This window comes from Lepisma saccharinum, chromosome 5, assembly GCF_977018435.1.
Source record: "Lepisma saccharinum chromosome 5, izLepSacc3.1, whole genome shotgun sequence".
In the NCBI taxonomy this organism is placed as follows: domain Eukaryota; kingdom Metazoa; phylum Arthropoda; class Insecta; order Zygentoma; family Lepismatidae; genus Lepisma; species Lepisma saccharinum.
In genome coordinates, this window is record NC_139233.1 from 19,104,494 (window position 1) to 19,121,317 (window position 16,824).

A 16,824-nucleotide genomic window follows, 5' to 3' on the forward strand; every position below is an offset into this window, starting at 1 on the left:
AATTTTATAGTGTCCAAAATAACCTATTTTGCTTGTTAGAACCTATTTTAGGTTTTTGTGCCCAAATCAAACCTTTTCTTAAGTTTTTGTATATTTTTTAAGGTTTTATATTATTGTTACATCACACAGAGGTATTTGTTCTCTTGTTTGAAACATACTCTGGAGAGAAAAATTGCTAATGATACAAGTATTAATTTTACAACAATTAGTGGATCGTTTTGAAAATGATGCATAGAAATAAACATTTGGTTAGAAAATTAATATTTTTGATGGTTATATATCTATTAAAATTTCTCACGGTCCCTTTGAAATTTTGTTTTTAACAATTGTATCTAATTAGTATTTTTCAGGAACTAAAACAATTTTACGTTTCTTTCGAACCTACGTACTTCAGGATTCTTTTAGTCAAATTTAATATTTTTAAAACCTATTTTAGAATTTTTAGAACCTATTTCAGGATTTTTAGAACCTATTTAAGGATTTTTAGAACCTATTTCAGGATTTTTAGAACCTATTTTAGAATATTTAGAACCTATTTAAGGATTTTTAGAACCTATTTCAGGATTTTTAGAACCTATTTCAGGATTTTTAGAACCTATTTTAGAATATTTAGAACCTATTTCAGGATTTTTAGAACCTATTTCAGGATTTTTAGAACCTATTTCAGGATTTTTAGAACCTATTTCAGGATTTTTAGAACCTATTTTAGAATTTCTAGAACCTATTTCAGGATTCTTAGAACCTATTTCAGGATTTTTAGAACCTATTTCAGGATTTTTAGAACCTATTTCAGGATTTTTAGAACCCATTTCAGGATTTTTAGAACCCATTTCAGGATTTTTAGAACCTATTTCAGGATTTTTAGAACCTATTTCAGGATTCTTAGAACCTATTTCAGGATTTTTAGAACCTATTTCAGGATTTTTAGAACCCATTTCAGGATTTTTAGAACCTATTTCAGGATTTTTAGAACCTATTTCAGGATTTTTAGAACCTATTTTAGAATTTTTAGAACCTATTTCAGGATTTTTAGAACCTATTTCAGAATATTTAGAACCTATTTCAGGATTTTTAGAACCTATTTCAGGATTTTTAGAACCTATTTCAGGATTTTTAGAACCTATTTTAGAATTTCTAGAACCTATTTCAGGATTCTTAGAACCTATTTCAGGATTTTTAGAACCTATTTCAGGATTTTTAGAACCTATTTCAGGATTTTTAGAACCTATTTTAGAATATTTAGAACCTATTTCAGGATTCTTAGAACCTATTTCAGGATTTTTAGAACCTATTTCAGGATTTTTAGAACGTATTTTAGAATTTTTAGAACCTATTTCAGGATTTTTAGAACCTATTTCAGGATTTTTAGAACCTATTTCAAGATTTTTAGAACCTATTTCAGGATTTTTAGAACCTATTTCAGGATTTTTAGAACCCATTTCAGGATTTTTAGAACCCATTTCAGGATTTTTAGAACCCATTTCAGGATTTTTAGAACCTATTTCAGGATTTTTAGAACCTATTTCAGGATTTTTAGAACCTATTTCAGGATTTTTAGAACCTATTTTAGAATTTCTAGAACCTATTTCAGGATTCTTAGAACCTATTTCAGGATTTTTAGAACCTATTTCAGGATTTTTAGAACCTATTTCAGGATTTTTAGAACCCATTTCAGGATTTTTAGAACCCATTTCAGGATTTTTAGAACCTATTTCAGGATTTTTAGAACCCATTTCAGGATTCTTAGAACCTATTTCAGGATTTTTAGAACCTATTTCAGGATTTTTAGAACCCATTTCAGGATTTTTAGAACCTATTTCAGGATTTTTAGAACCTATTTCAGGATTTTTAGAACCTATTTTAGAATTTTTAGAACCTATTTCAGGATTTTTAGAACCTATTTCAGAATATTTAGAACCTATTTCAGGATTTTTAGAACCTATTTCAGGATTTTTAGAACCTATTTCAGGATTTTTAGAACCTATTTTAGAATTTCTAGAACCTATTTCAGGATTCTTAGAACCTATTTCAGGATTTTTAGAACCTATTTCAGGATTTTTAGAACCTATTTCAGGATTTTTAGAACCCATTTCAGGATTTTTAGAACCCATTTCAGGATTTTTAGAACCTATTTTAGAATATTTAGAACCTATTTCAGGATTCTTAGAACCTATTTCAGGATTTTTAGAACCTATTTCAGGATTTTTAGAACGTATTTTAGAATTTTTAGAACCTATTTCAGGATTTTTAGAACCTATTTCAGGATTTTTAGAACCTATTTCAAGATTTTTAGAACCTATTTCAGGATTTTTAGAACCTATTTCAGGATTTTTAGAACCCATTTCAGGATTTTTAGAACCCATTTCAGGATTTTTAGAACCCATTTCAGGATTTTTAGAACCTATTTCAGGATTTTTAGAACCTATTTCAGGATTTTTAGAACCCATTTCAGGATTTTTAGAACCTATTTTAGAATATTTAGAACCTATTTCAGGATTTTTAGAACCTATTTCAGGATTTTTAGAACCTATTTCAGGATTTTTAGAACCTATTTTAGAATATTTAGAACCTATTTCAGGATTTTTAGAACCTATTTCAGGATTTTTAGAACCTATTTCAGGATTTTTAGAACCTAATTCAGGATTTTTAGAACCCATTTCAGGATTTTTAGAACCTATTTCAGGATTTTTAGAACCTATTTCAGGATTTTTAGAACCTATTTTAGAATATTTAGAACCTATTTCAGGATTCTTAGAACCTATTTCAGGATTTTTAGAACCTATTGCAGGATTTTTAGAACGTATTTTAGAATTTTTAGAACCTATTTCAGGATTTTTAGAACCTATTTCAGGATTTTTAGAACCTATTTCAGGATTTTAGAACCTATTTGAGGAACCTAAAAGTACATTTTTAGAACCTAAAAATCCGAGGTCTAATGATCATGCATACATGTACTCACACACACACACACACACACACACACACACACACACACACAGACACACACACACACACACACACACACACACACACACACACACTTCTTTCGTTAAAATAAAATTCTTTTAGTTTCATTCTCACATATAAAGGTTACCGGTACGCCTGAAAAAAAGCATTTATTTTTTTTATTATTGCATCTAAAGTAAATGTATAAACACAAGATCTATGACATCTGTCATTTCAGGAAATTAGGTTCTCGTTTGCATCTTAAACGAATAGTACTCACCGCAATATATTATTTTTTCTACATTTCCACCGACAAGAGACAAATTTAGTTTTTATCCATTTCATCTATTCTTTACAAGAATTAATGTAACAAAGAATGGACTTTTGTATGGTGCATTAAATAAATAAAATGGATGTCCAATGTCGCAGCAGGAACTGAGTTTTGCCAGAATGGAGTTCGGGTGCATTGCGGCTCACTTTAAACGCTGCTTCCCTCCAAAAAAGGAAAAAGTTTAATTCGCTTACTGCAACCACATAGTTATTCGAGGAATAAATATCAAACTGCCCTGAACATCGTTTTCTTGTACAATTTATGAAATGTTTTGTACATTACAAGATAATTTCTAACAAGTCTATTTCTTTGACGTAATGTATTTCATCTCCTGTGCCACCTCATTCCATAGCACGTCAATTTTGTCCTTATTAAGGAAAGGATTCGCGCATGCGCACAGTGTTTTGTCGCATCGTGCTCCTCCGAAACCAAATTCCCGGGACCTTCACTGTCTTGTCGCAACGTGACTCGAGATGACTCGAGTCGATTGTATCGTCCCGTGTGCGTTCCTTCGAGTAGGTTTGCAACAAAATCACTCGTCGTGACTCGTCGCGTCGGATGCGGTGTGCGGCTGGCCTTAGCGTCGTTTATCTGTCACTTTTGGCTAATCACGACGATTGGGACGAGTGATGATATGATGAAATTAATGGACACTCACGAAGAACACCCATTTCGAGACCGTGATTCGAACCCGGAACCTTTGGTGTCGTAGCCCGCTGTGCTAACCACTCCTCCACGGAGATTCCCACATCATCTCAGACATCCTTTCTTCAAATCTATGCATGAGTTAAATTTAGTTTAATGTACCTATTTAGAAATGGAACTTGTGCTTATATAATGTGATTTTTATTTTTTATCCACATTTATTTTATATTTGTTATTTTCTTTATTACTGCCATCAAATATAAGCAACTTGTAACACATCAAAGTCAACAAACCAGGAGCGTATATTCTAGGCTAGCTAGGCTATCTGCGAAGCCTGAAGTCTAGAGAATAAAATACAGGAGAAAAATCTATCACAAATTGTAAATAAAATTATTCGTATCAGTGAGATGATGGAGTTGGCAACCGGATTTCTTATGAGTTGGCAACCTGATTTCCTATGAGTTGGCAACCTGATTTCCTATGAGTTGGCAACCTGTTTTCCTATGAGTTGGAAACTTGATTTCTTATGAGTTGGCAACCTGATTTCTTATGAGTTGGCAACCTGATTTCTTATGAGTTGGCAATCTGATTTCTTATGAGTTGGCAACCTGTTTTCTTATGAGTTGGCAACCTGTTTTCCTATGAGTTGGCAACTTGATTTCTTATGAGTTGGCAACCTGATTTCTTATGAGTTGGCAACCTGATTTCTTATGAGTTGGAAACCTGATTTCTTAGGAGTTGGCTACCTGTTTTCTTATGAGTTGGCAACTTGATTTCTTAGGAGTTGACAACCTGATTTCTTATGAGTTGGCAACCTGTTTTCCTATGAGTTGGCAACTTGATTTCTTATGAGTTGGCAACCTGATTTCTTATGAGTTGGCAACCTGATTTCTTATGAGTTGGCAACCTGATTTCTTATGAGTTGGCAACCTGTTTTCCTATGAGTTGGCAACTTGATTTCTTATGAGTTGGCAACCTGATTTCTTATGAGTTGGCAACCTGATTTCTTATGAGTTGGCAACCTGATTTCTTATGAGTTGGCAACCTGATTTCTTATGAGTTGGCAACCTGTTTTCCTATGAGTTGGCAACTTGATTTCTTATGAGTTGGCAACCTGATTTCTTATGAGTTGGCAACCTGATTTCTTATGAGTTGGCAACCTGATTTCTTATGAGTTGGCAACCTCATTTCTTAGGAGTTGGCAACCTCATTTCTTAGGAGTTGGTAAACGTATTTCTATTCATAGCCTAGGACCTTGTGACATAGTGAGATAGCCCAGACCTTTGACTCAGTATACGCCACTGCAACAAACAGATATTTAAGATAATTAGGGACAATAAACAGATATTTAAGGAAATAGCAGTAATATTTCACAAGCTTTATCTCGTACTTGTTATGAAAATTTTTTTAAATTATTTATTTTTTCAAATTTGTTTTTCAGGCATAAACAAGCCCGCTACCATTGTAGTGCGAGTGGGTAACAACCGGCCCGATCTGGGAAGCAACCCCATCTGCAACAGGTTCACCGGCGTACTGGAGGAGGGGAAGCCCCTGTTCCTCCCCTGCAACCCCCCTATGCCCGGAGCCTTCGTCAGCGTCCACCTGGAGTCTGGAACGCCCAGCCAGCTCTCCATCTGCGAAGCATTTGTCTACACTGACCAGGTGAGTCTATCTGCAGGGTGCTTTTATGGTGAACTTGCTAATACCGTTGGAGAAATGCCGACCTTCGTGGCGGAGTGGTTAGCACAGAGCGCTACGACGCGAGGGGTCCCGGATTCGAATCACGACCTGGGCATGCTGGTTCTTTGGGAGTGTCCATCATCCGTTAACTTCGCAAGAAACCTTAACAGTGTCCAAAATTTTCAATCCTTAAGATTTTGATCGTTGAGAGTACGTGGACCACTGTCATCAACGTCTTGGAACGGTACATTGTGTTGAACACGAAATCAGAAATATTGTTAAAGTAGGGTCACAATATTTTATTTCACAAGTCAATTTAAGAAGCCAGAAACTTAATATTCTCGGATGTAAAACGCCAACACTTTGCTACATTTTCCTATATTGCACTTTCAAAAAAGAAAAAAAGAAAAAAGGGGGCCCGGTAAGTTCTACAAAGAAGCAGAGCGTCGAGAGAAATAAAGAGAAAACCAATAGAGAAGACAGGAAGAGGAAAAGAAACACCACAGAGATAAAAATACAGAGAAACGGGTTGGGAGAGGTATATAGTAAGAAATGAGCCTACAGAGACAGAAATAGGGAGAGAGAGAGAGAGAAGGAGAAAGAAAGGGAAGAGAAGCACACACACACACACACACACACACAAATGCAGAGAAACAGATTGAGAGAGAGACACGCATCATTAAACCCCTTAATGTTAGGCAACCCACCACACACAAGAGGATGGCGCATTGCATACAATTCAATCATCTGCTCTGCGATGGTCAATCTCAAACAGAATCATAGGCGTAACTTGATGAGGGCAATGGGTAGCCCTAAAAAAAAATTAAGGTTTGTTCAAATTTGCAAGTTTTGTTAACCTCCTGAGACCTCAGGAGTAAAGTAATAAAGAGTAATACAGTGGTCCCTCTATAATCCGGCACTTCGCCATTCCGGGCCCTCCAGTAGTCCGGTGTTGAGCGAGTGGAGAGCGTGAAAGGGAAAACAAGTTACTGCATGTTGGTGTCAGAGACGAGACCTTGGCACGAGGTAAACACTATGCTCAGTATAGCGGTCACTGTACGCGTCATTGTTGCACACGCTACCTCACGTGCACCGTTTTTTTGTCTCAGTGTTAGTTGAGTATATTGCTGTGAGTGAAAAATGTCCCTACAGATGTCCCCTAATATTTTGTGCAATAAGCATAGGTTTTGCTATTAAAATCTGTTTTTTTAAATGAACCTCCACTAATCCGGCGTTTTCGTTAATCCGGCAGTCCCCTGGTCTGATATCTGTCGGATTACCGAGGGATTACTGTATTTGTAATTCCGGAAACGTGACAGCTATTTAACAACTAACCAAGTTTGATGCTGCTCCCCCCTCCCCAAGTTGTGTCAAGTTACACCCAGGACAGAACTATCGTAGAAAACTCAAAACCGATGGATGAGCACCCGGACCTTATAGTACACATCCCTTGTAGAGTACGAAACACGTCGGTGCACCAAATTATTGCGCTTTCGTGGGGGTGGCGATATTTCAAAATGGTGGATATAAACTCGTTCCTCACACAATGACGTAGAACTTTGACCGACATCGACAAATTCGAAGAAAGTATTTTTTGAAATTTCACAGCGGGGGAATAACACATTACATCTCTCGTTCCCATATAAAAGAAAATACATTCGCGATGTAAAAAAAAATTGAGAAAATATATCATTCTTGCGCAGAATAAAGGGGCGGAGGTTATACCACCCTATAGACATACCACTTCCTCATTTAACATCTGAGCAAATACTCTAAAAAAAATCCTGAAATTATGAATCGTGTTTAAATCTTCTTATAACCGTATTTGTAATTGGAAAATTTGCTCCGGTGGATTAATATGATAAAATGTTAATTGAACGTATTCATATCTGGGTAATCCCATAGTTTACCCAAACAACATAACCTACAGGTAAACAACACAACAAAACAACTCATTCTGAAGCTGAATAAGTCAGCAACAAAAACAATGATTGTGATTACGAATCACCCTCCCGTCATATGAAGGAGAATAAAAATATTGTGGACAAACTTGTCCGCTCACAAATTCATGACAGCTATTTGAATCCAAGACAAAACTGCATGAAAATATACAGGGTTATCCATTTGGGTATGGATAAAATAAAACATTAATAGAAACGTAAATGTGATAGTAGGAAAATTTTCATGTTTGTGTTTTCGTGCTTGAAACATGGGAATTTTGCTGTAGTGTGTTGGCAACACTAAAGTTTAAACTGATTCGTTATTGTTAAAATGGCGTTTACGAACCAGCGAGCTAAATGTGTCTTTTGATATACTAAGTGTGAGATTTAACCCCTCCCGACTTCTTCGTCTGGGGTTTCGTCAAAACACTGTCTATTCACAGAAACCCATAGACATTGATGATTTGAAACTCAAAATCACACAAGCTTTCGACAGAATCGCCCCAGAGATGTTACACCAGACGTGGAATGAATTGAATCACCGTTATGAGTTGTGCAGAGTTCGCAATGGGCGCCATGTAGAAAACTGAAAACTGTACTAAACTGTTAGTAGTGTATAAAAATAAAAACTTCCCACCTTTCAGTCTTTTGTATACCTAGGTACAATATTTCAGGTAATTACGTACATTTGACCAAAACAATTTCACATCCATTTTATTTTATCCGTGCCCAAACGGATCACCCTGTATATCCAAGAGTAAGTTTAGCTGTCTTGAAGAGTTGCCGCTGCGTACGTTCCAAATTTTGTAAATTAAGAGGACTTTAGATCTAGCATAACAAAACCGTGAAAAATACACTTGGCGTGAAATCATTGGTATATCTTGAATCGTTTACAATACAAGAGTTGTGTTAACATTTAATTGATGGTAGGCAATATTTTTCTGTTCCAGGTCATTCGGTGGCTCAGACCTAAATACAATACTGCCAACATCAATTTTTTAATTGCCTCTTTTTTTTTTGAACTCCCGAATTCAGGGGCGTTCCGCTTGACTACCGTAAAATCTTATTTCTGACTACATAAAAACATGGCTATTTCTATTAGAAATTTGGATTTATGTAGACAATAATTAATTGAAGTTATTACTGCCTAACATAATGAGTATATTGCAAAATCATGTAGCAATTTCAACTAAGATATTACTGTTATTTTGATGGTATCATGTAGGTATTAAATAAACACATACCTACAATAAACGTGTTATTTAACTAACATTCCGGGTTAGAATCCCGGTCTGGGCATAGATGTTCTTTGTGAGTGTCCCGTCATCAATTTCATCATATCGTCACACATCCTCATCTTCGCGATTAGCCAAAAGTGGCAGAAAAGCGAAGTAAAATAAATCAAATTAACAGTAACAATTAAAGTATTTAAAAAATAATTATTTTTAGTAATTAAAACCGTAAATATTATAACATGGTCATGTCTTTATTGGACGAAGGTGGAAAGCAGCAGTAGGTGTCCGGGTGAAAATTTTATCTTGAGCCGTTCCTGCTTTTCCAAATCTTTATTTTTTATTTTTGCTCCATCGGTACCTTCTAGGCCTCAAAGCCCGCTCCTCTAGTTCCCGGAACACATCTTCAAACGGCCTTGACTTACGGGAAAACGTTACCTAACCGTAAAACTTGAAAGACCACCCTGTGTAATAGTGCTTCGCAATGTAAGTTTATGCAAAGCAAGGTCTCTTTTGAAAGTTGTTACGCTGGCTTCCTCCTCTTCACAGTTAGGACGAGCATCTGTCTTGCTGGATTACTCAGCGCTCGTAGGAAGAGGTAGAGGTGACTTTTATCACAAAAGGCGTCGACCAATGTTGCCAACTGGGTTCTTTTTAGAACCAGATTTGGTTCAATTTTCACTTTTGGCTAGTTCCTCGAAACAACAGATTCTTTGTGTTCTCCGAAGGGAACTCCGTCCCCAATCAAAATAGGGTAACTGTAATGTAAAATTAACACTGCATAACCTGGTGCATTGTGTTTAACTTCCTTTAGGTGTTTGGCAGTACGGGTGGCACCGAGAAATGACGAGAAGAACAATCTTGTCTCGTCTCGTGAATGAAGAAACCTGTTTGACTGTTTCGCTCTCGTTTCGATGTATCCATCATCATCCTCGTCTCGAATCTCGAAATAACAGCAAAAGAACGAAACTTTTAATGACCTAAATGTCGCTAACATATTATGCAAAAATAAATAAAATGCACGTATTATTTGCGAAACCCCATGAATGACCTAAAATTAATAATTATAATATAATATCAATATTCTAATTAATATTTTTCAGTCTAGGTAATCAAGTTAGGTCTACGTCTTCCTCCCCCCAAAAATATATATAGGAATTCTTTATCTACACTGTTGCCGTCAAATTTCAAAGACAATTAATAAAAATTAAATTTGAGAGTTCATTTTAATTTTTTAATAAAATTTAATGAAATGAAATTTTAAATTTAATCATATTTACAATTTGCCAGTTTGCGTCAATTTACAAAAACGGTACGCAACCGCTTTTTATTTAAATATGTATATTTAATCACATATATGTATATACATTGAAGATTAGGCACACGATGTATAAACGACACCGTATGAACATGTATGTAATATTTATAAATTGAAGTTGCGTGCACCACATATACAGGATGTCCTTCTGCAAATTGAGTAATGAAAATTACGTTAATTACGCTATGTAATGGCTCTTTACGGACGTTGGATGGGAGCTGAAATTGAAATATGTTTTGTGTGTGTCTAACTTGCTAAAAGTGATTTCTGGCTACTTTTTATATGCGTCCTAGGTCTTTATGCTAATCTGTTATGCCAACACTGTCGCCAACCATTTTTATTAGGGTTCATCGAGCTCAATGATGAAGCAATAATCCACCTCACCGCTATGATGTAGCAGCCATCTGTTGCAAACGTTTGGCACTTGGCTTTCTTCAAAGAGGTGGGAGAGGCCTAATGAACAGCAAACAATTCATACGAAGCGCCGTCAACTGTCTTAACATAGTTTCCTCTTTGACGCAGCATCTGTCTGCCTGGTTTATGTAACTGTTTCTGCCCTTCCCCCAAACCCCGATACCTACTAATCTCTTCTTTGTAGGAGAACTCGGGAGTCATGCCCACGTAAATGGTATTACTATTCGTTGAAAAAGTGCCATGGCAGAGCTTTTTTCATGTAGAATAGCTCGTTAATGTGGCACTGGACCTTGTAACCAAATCAAGTAACGGTTCACACACTAGACACACACACACACACAGACAGACAGATTTGAGAAGTAACGTGTTACTTCTTCGGCACTCGCGTTAATAACGGGTTTCCGAAATTGCCTGAGGGATTGTAATGGTGCTTCACAGTGGCGGCTCATGCTACTTATTGTTAGAAGGGCTGCAATCATATATATATACTGGGTGATTTTTTTAACCTGAATCATTTGAATATCTTGAAAACAATCATCCTACAAAAAAATGTTCCAAATAAAAAGTTGATAGTTTGGGGGGGGGGGAGTTTAGTGGTGTAACAAAAGAACACCCCCTCCCCCTCTTGTAGGTGGGGCGGGGGCAACTTTGAAATTTCAAATAGAAACCCCTATTTTTTATTACAGATTCGGATTTTACGGAAAAAATACATAAGTTTTGTCTGAAACATTTTTTTTCGATTCGTGATAGATGGCGCTATAATCGACAAATTTTCATTTAAAAAAAAACGCGTGGAAATTTCATAAAAAACAAAATATTTTCAAAGGGACGCTCTGCCCCTAATTGAGCTAGAGTGATATTTTAATATATGTATAATACAATTATATTTAATTGAAACTCAACAACGGACACGTGTAGAACAACAGGGCTGATGTAAGTTTCTATTGTTTAACAAATTTCAACTTCTTACAGCTATTTTAACGGTTAGTTAGTAAACAGTTTGATGAGGATTGGTCTTGTGCAGTCTTATCGAAATTTACACCTAATGTAACTATTAGAGATAAGGAACAATTTGAAAAAATTAGTACTGTTTTTATTAGTTTTATACGTAATTTGTTGCCCGGGAAGTTTGAAGTGCTGGATTCTGATGGTTTATTTGACAGGACGAAACATGATTTGTTGGAAACATGCTCAATGGGAGACAATTTTTGAAATGATGTTGATGTTAATACTGATGGAAATGTTTTATGGACGACATTTATCCTATATTTCAGGCCTTGCCAATAGAGCGCTGCCCTCAGTTCAGAGACCAGCCACCAGGGAGCACGGCCACCTACAATGGGAAATGCTACATCTTCTACAACAGGCAGCCTCTCACTTTCAGGGAAGCTCTGAATTTCTGTCGCAGTCGTGGAGGCTCTCTTGTGGACGAGAGCAATCCTGCACTACAAGGATTCATCAGCTGGGAATTGTGGCGAAGACACAGGTACAGATTTCAAACTATGGACTAGGAGGCTACACCGCCGACCATCGACTTCAACAGAGCTTTTCCCAGGAGGGTCAAATAAGACATTTTCCGGAGAAAGGGGCAAGCATGACAATATTTCTCCAAAACACTCCTGCCTCCTGATTATCAATATCCTCCAATGACCCTGTACTACCAATCTTACATCTAGCCTAATTATCAACGCCTTATGATAATGCAAATTTATGTTACTAAAACCATTTTAGTAAAATGAAATTACCTCTGTGAAGTTTAGGCTGACATCTGCGAGTATTTTCTGGGATGGGCGTGGTCTTCCTTCTGGATGTCCATCTTGTTGACACCTTTGTTGTTGTTTTTTTGTTTATATTTTATTTATTTAAGGAATTATTAGTTTGCTAGAGAGTTGTAGTTAATTATTCCAGTATTTGTAAGTAACATCTTACTAGCAATGAAGCTACAACTAGACCTAACAGTTACTTTTTCGAGCAACTATCAAACGTTACTTTTTTAAAACGTGTAACTGTAACAAAGCTACTTTTACACATTTCAAAAATAACGAACATATTTATGTAGAAATAAAATTTCAATCTTATTATATACATTTCTTGTGAGCAAATGTTTGGCAGCAAGTAATTTCTTAAGTATAAGAGTTTACTCAGAATTTTTCCATATTCTGAGAATAAGCAAAGGTGTCTGCAGCCTTTTCTACAGAGACCTGCAAAAGAATTCGTCCCTCATAAAGCACTGTTTCAGTTTCAAACTAATATTTCTGCAATGATCTGTACTAGTCTTACTTGTAACTGCCAGCCTTCTATAATAATTAATGCAAATTATTGTGACCAGTGGCGGCTCGTGGTCTGGCTCTACGGGTGTGCACTTCAGTCTATCGTCCAGAAAGTGTTATACCACCCCTGTGAAATACTCACACACGTTTTTGCGTATATAATGAAGCTTAATATATTGGCAACCCAAGTTTTGACCACATTTCACTGAAAATGGGGCTATGACAGAGTTATACGTATTTCATGACTTTTCTAACACGATTTTTTTTACAAATTTCAAATATTTCGGAAATTATCCAGCCAATCACGAGAAGAGCGATGTTATTGTGCAGTGTGTAATTCAGCATTCGATAACCTGACAAAATCACTCAAAACATAGAAACACCGATCTACAATATCAATACTATTATCGATTAGCAAAATATTTCGTAAAAACTTTCTCTCCAGCTCTGCTGATATTAAAAAACAAGGAGAATAATAACATTGGCATACACCAAAGAAGCCGGTCCAACTACCACATGGAGGAAATCACTTGTAATCTATCTAGCTGTTGTTTATTTCTAATGACAGACTGATCAAACCAAGCAAATCAAGCGAAATCAAGAGAATAATAAATGTTAAAGCAAATAACAGTACTTACTAAGTTCACACTGCCCTGCTTCGTAATCGTACTTCAGATTTTTTCTTCTCTTCCGCCGTATCCATATATTACTGCAGTTGCTACAGGCTTTGTAGTTAATTTCCCTCCAAAAATTCAATAACGTTAAGTCTGCTTTCGCTATGTACAGTTTCCCTATTCATCATGAAATCAAACACTTTGCACTGAAACAGGAACTACCTTTTGACAGCGTTAAATAATTTTGTAACGCAGTAACAGCCACACAATGCAAAACAGCTGACTATTTGATGCACACTCCCTCCCCGCGGGTTGATAATTCGGCTACTGCGCCACAGAGGCCGTTTATTTTGACCAAGATGAACGAAGCAAAGGCATGTTTAAAACACCCGTTTTGGTTTCAGTTGCCCTCCCCCCTCTCCTCCTTTTCTTCCCCCGTTATGTTCGGGACAATATACCATCGAAATTTCCCTTCCATAAAAAAATCCCTCAATTTGCGATGATGTATGGGTTGCATCGACTGCGTTACACGATCTCCAATGGAATGGGTTTGCAACACTACATTTGCTCGCACACAGATCACTGCATTCACGGCCTTCCTAAATGATGCAACCTCCCCTCACACGGCGCTCAAGGCAAAACACCCAATCAGCGTCCTCTACGCGAGTGCTGCAACAGCGTCATAGTGAGCGAAACTATCATTGTGTTCCAGCCCCGATCGCGGCCTTGTCTACGCGGGTTGATATCACGGATCGCAGACTTCTCCACCATCTCTCTTGGTGGAGCGGCGTGGGAACACTTGATGTTTCGAAGGAGATAGAGTTCAATAAATAAGTATAATAATAATGATCTGCATTACAGATTTATTTGGGTGTGCACGTGCGAATGGGCAGAAGCCGCTACTGATTGTGACTTAAATGAAAATATGTGTGTGAAATATATAATTTGTGGTTGACATTTATTTCCAGGGGGAATGGCTCCTTGCCCCCACAGGTTGCTCTGAAACATATGAGGTTTATTATAATTTAATAAAAGTTAGTGTTAACTTTAGGTGGTTATCAATAGAAAACAACAGCTCTTTTCCAGTTGACACATGCAATACGTTCTACAAGCTATAACTAGATAATCTAGAATAAAGTAACTAAAATAGCTCACAGTTACTTTTAAGAAGTAACGTTTTAAATACTGGCTTATTCCTTGCTTGAGGTTAATACAAGGTTAAGATGCCAAGATGTTCCAAACTTGGGACAAGGCCCTACAACAAGTACCACAAGGAAAACTTTATCAACATGTAGGGTGCTATGAAAAGTGGGGGTTTCAAGAAATAATATCTAAAAATCCTTACAAAATTCCACGCAGTAATACCTTTATAAACGAGGTAACTGGGAATCAAGAAAAGTATGTAGATGGTCAGTTTGTAAAGGCAGTGTTAGACAAAAATCAGTGTTCACTGTGATGAAAATCTTGCAGAAATGGCATTACCGATTTTGTGGAAAGTTCCAAGCATAAAAACCGATTAATATCTCACTTACTGGTCTCTAAGATATCCCTTATTTGCAGGGGAGATGCCAATGGCCAATACTGGATGGGAGCAACACGAGATCCACAGGACCAAAACAACTGGAAATGGGTTAACGGTGAAGATGTCACCGTGTCCTTCTGGAATCTTCCGGGAGGCAATGAAGACTGTGCACGATATGACGGGTCTAAAGGATGGCTTTGGTCAGACACCAACTGCAATGCTAATTTGAATTTTATATGCCAACATCGTAAGTATTATATGTTATGACTATAATGCGTGGAGATATTTGTTTTTTTGTTTTTTTTGTTACCAGTGGCGCCAACTTTTGAGAAATATTGGGTTGGCTGAACTTGGAGATTTGTTTAATAATTTTATGTAATAATATATGTCATAAGTACGCTGAGGATTTTCCCTAAATGCCTTTCTTTGTTCCTTGGCCTGAAAATGTAAGTTCTTACACTTAAAAACCGTTTCAGGCTATTTCTGAGAGGAATTCATGTACACTCACCGGCAATAAAAATGAGACACCTAGATCCTGAAATATCCGCTTGCCTGCATGGAGTTATGTGTGTTGCCTAACTTGTGGCGATAGCCACACTTCCTATTGAAAAGTTGCTATTAAAGTTGGCTTATTCCCGTAGAGTTAGGCAACACACCCAACGCATTGCAGAGCAGGATCTAGGTGTGTCATTTTTATTGCCAGTGACCGTCCAATATTGACTATTTTATCATATTTTAGCCATAAGTGCCTATTTCGAAGATAACGGCTCTTTGAGTGCCTAATCCGTGAAAATGATGAAAATCTGCCGATGTTCATAACTTCACTGCGTATTTTGTATTTTTGCCTGTCTATTTTGAGAGTTTTTAATTCCTATCGATCCTCATCCTGTTTATAAGCCCTTATTCTTCTCTACTTTCCTAACAACGATATGACCACGGATGGTGTAAATAATATAGGACAACTGAAAAGTAATATACTGGAGTTGTAACAAATTATTATGAAATAATTTTATAACAGTCGGTAATTAAGTTTGAGAACATTCTTTAAGTGCAGAATAATGAAACTTTTTTTTCTTAAACGCAAGGACTTTATATCTAAAATAAAATATAACAAGAGGCAAATTATGTGTGCTCGAGTCCCACAGGCGCCACTGTTTCTACCACATTGTCCATACCAGTGATGTGAGGTAACCTCGCCCCTCGGGATAGCAATTGATTATGGGCAAATCTTTGAAGCATCGCGCATGCCCCCCTCACACACACACACACACACACAAATGCATAGATCACACAATGCATGCACAAATGTATCCAGAAATATATTTCTCGGGGGGGTCCGAACCAAATACCTCACAAATAGCAATAATAGTAAAATGTTTGTAATTAATGCGTTAATGTAATTAATGTGCATATTTATCAAAATAGGTTCATTAATTAATATTGTTATTGCATGAAGAGCAAAAATACGGCATAGGAACAGAGCACGTATTTATTATGTTTGTAGCTTAGGGTCTACATGTAGTCAAAATTAAGATCATAAAATTTGTACAAAACAACAGTCTTGCCAAGGAAATTAACGCAAAAATTTTAAAAAACAACTATTTACTGTATAACAAGAAAGATGTTTTGCCCAGTTGATGAAAAGTAAATTTCCTGATTAATACTTTATGCATATTACTTTTAGCAGTATGTATAAGTGTTCTTTGCTACTGTCACTCAAAGCCATATGATCTTAATGTAACCCGGGTCTGTCTCCAGCCACATTCAGCTGCTAACAGTTGCTAAATTTATTTTTAAGAGCTCTAAACCTGGCCCTCCTCACCTAACAATCCGTAACCCACAATTCCGCTTATTTCTAATAATACATATGGTGTAAAGTTAAATAAAGTGCAAATATCTCAGGTGTAAATAT

General features: G+C 36.5%; 1 protein-coding gene across 7 annotated transcripts in view; it reads left to right on the forward strand.

The window, feature by feature from the left end:
- The window catches only part of LOC145987689 (sushi, von Willebrand factor type A, EGF and pentraxin domain-containing protein 1), a 142,567-nt gene that overhangs the window by 94,563 nt on the left and 31,180 nt on the right, over window positions 1-16,824 (forward strand). For all 7 annotated transcript variants that reach the window (XM_083122235.1, XM_083122234.1, XM_083122231.1 and 4 more), the window contains exons 4-6: window positions 5,364-5,584; window positions 11,781-11,992; window positions 14,951-15,159. In XM_083122235.1, coding sequence (XP_082978361.1) covers window positions 5,364-5,584; window positions 11,781-11,992; window positions 14,951-15,159 — 642 coding nt within the window. The remainder of the gene's footprint in view (window positions 1-5,363; window positions 5,585-11,780; window positions 11,993-14,950; window positions 15,160-16,824) is intronic.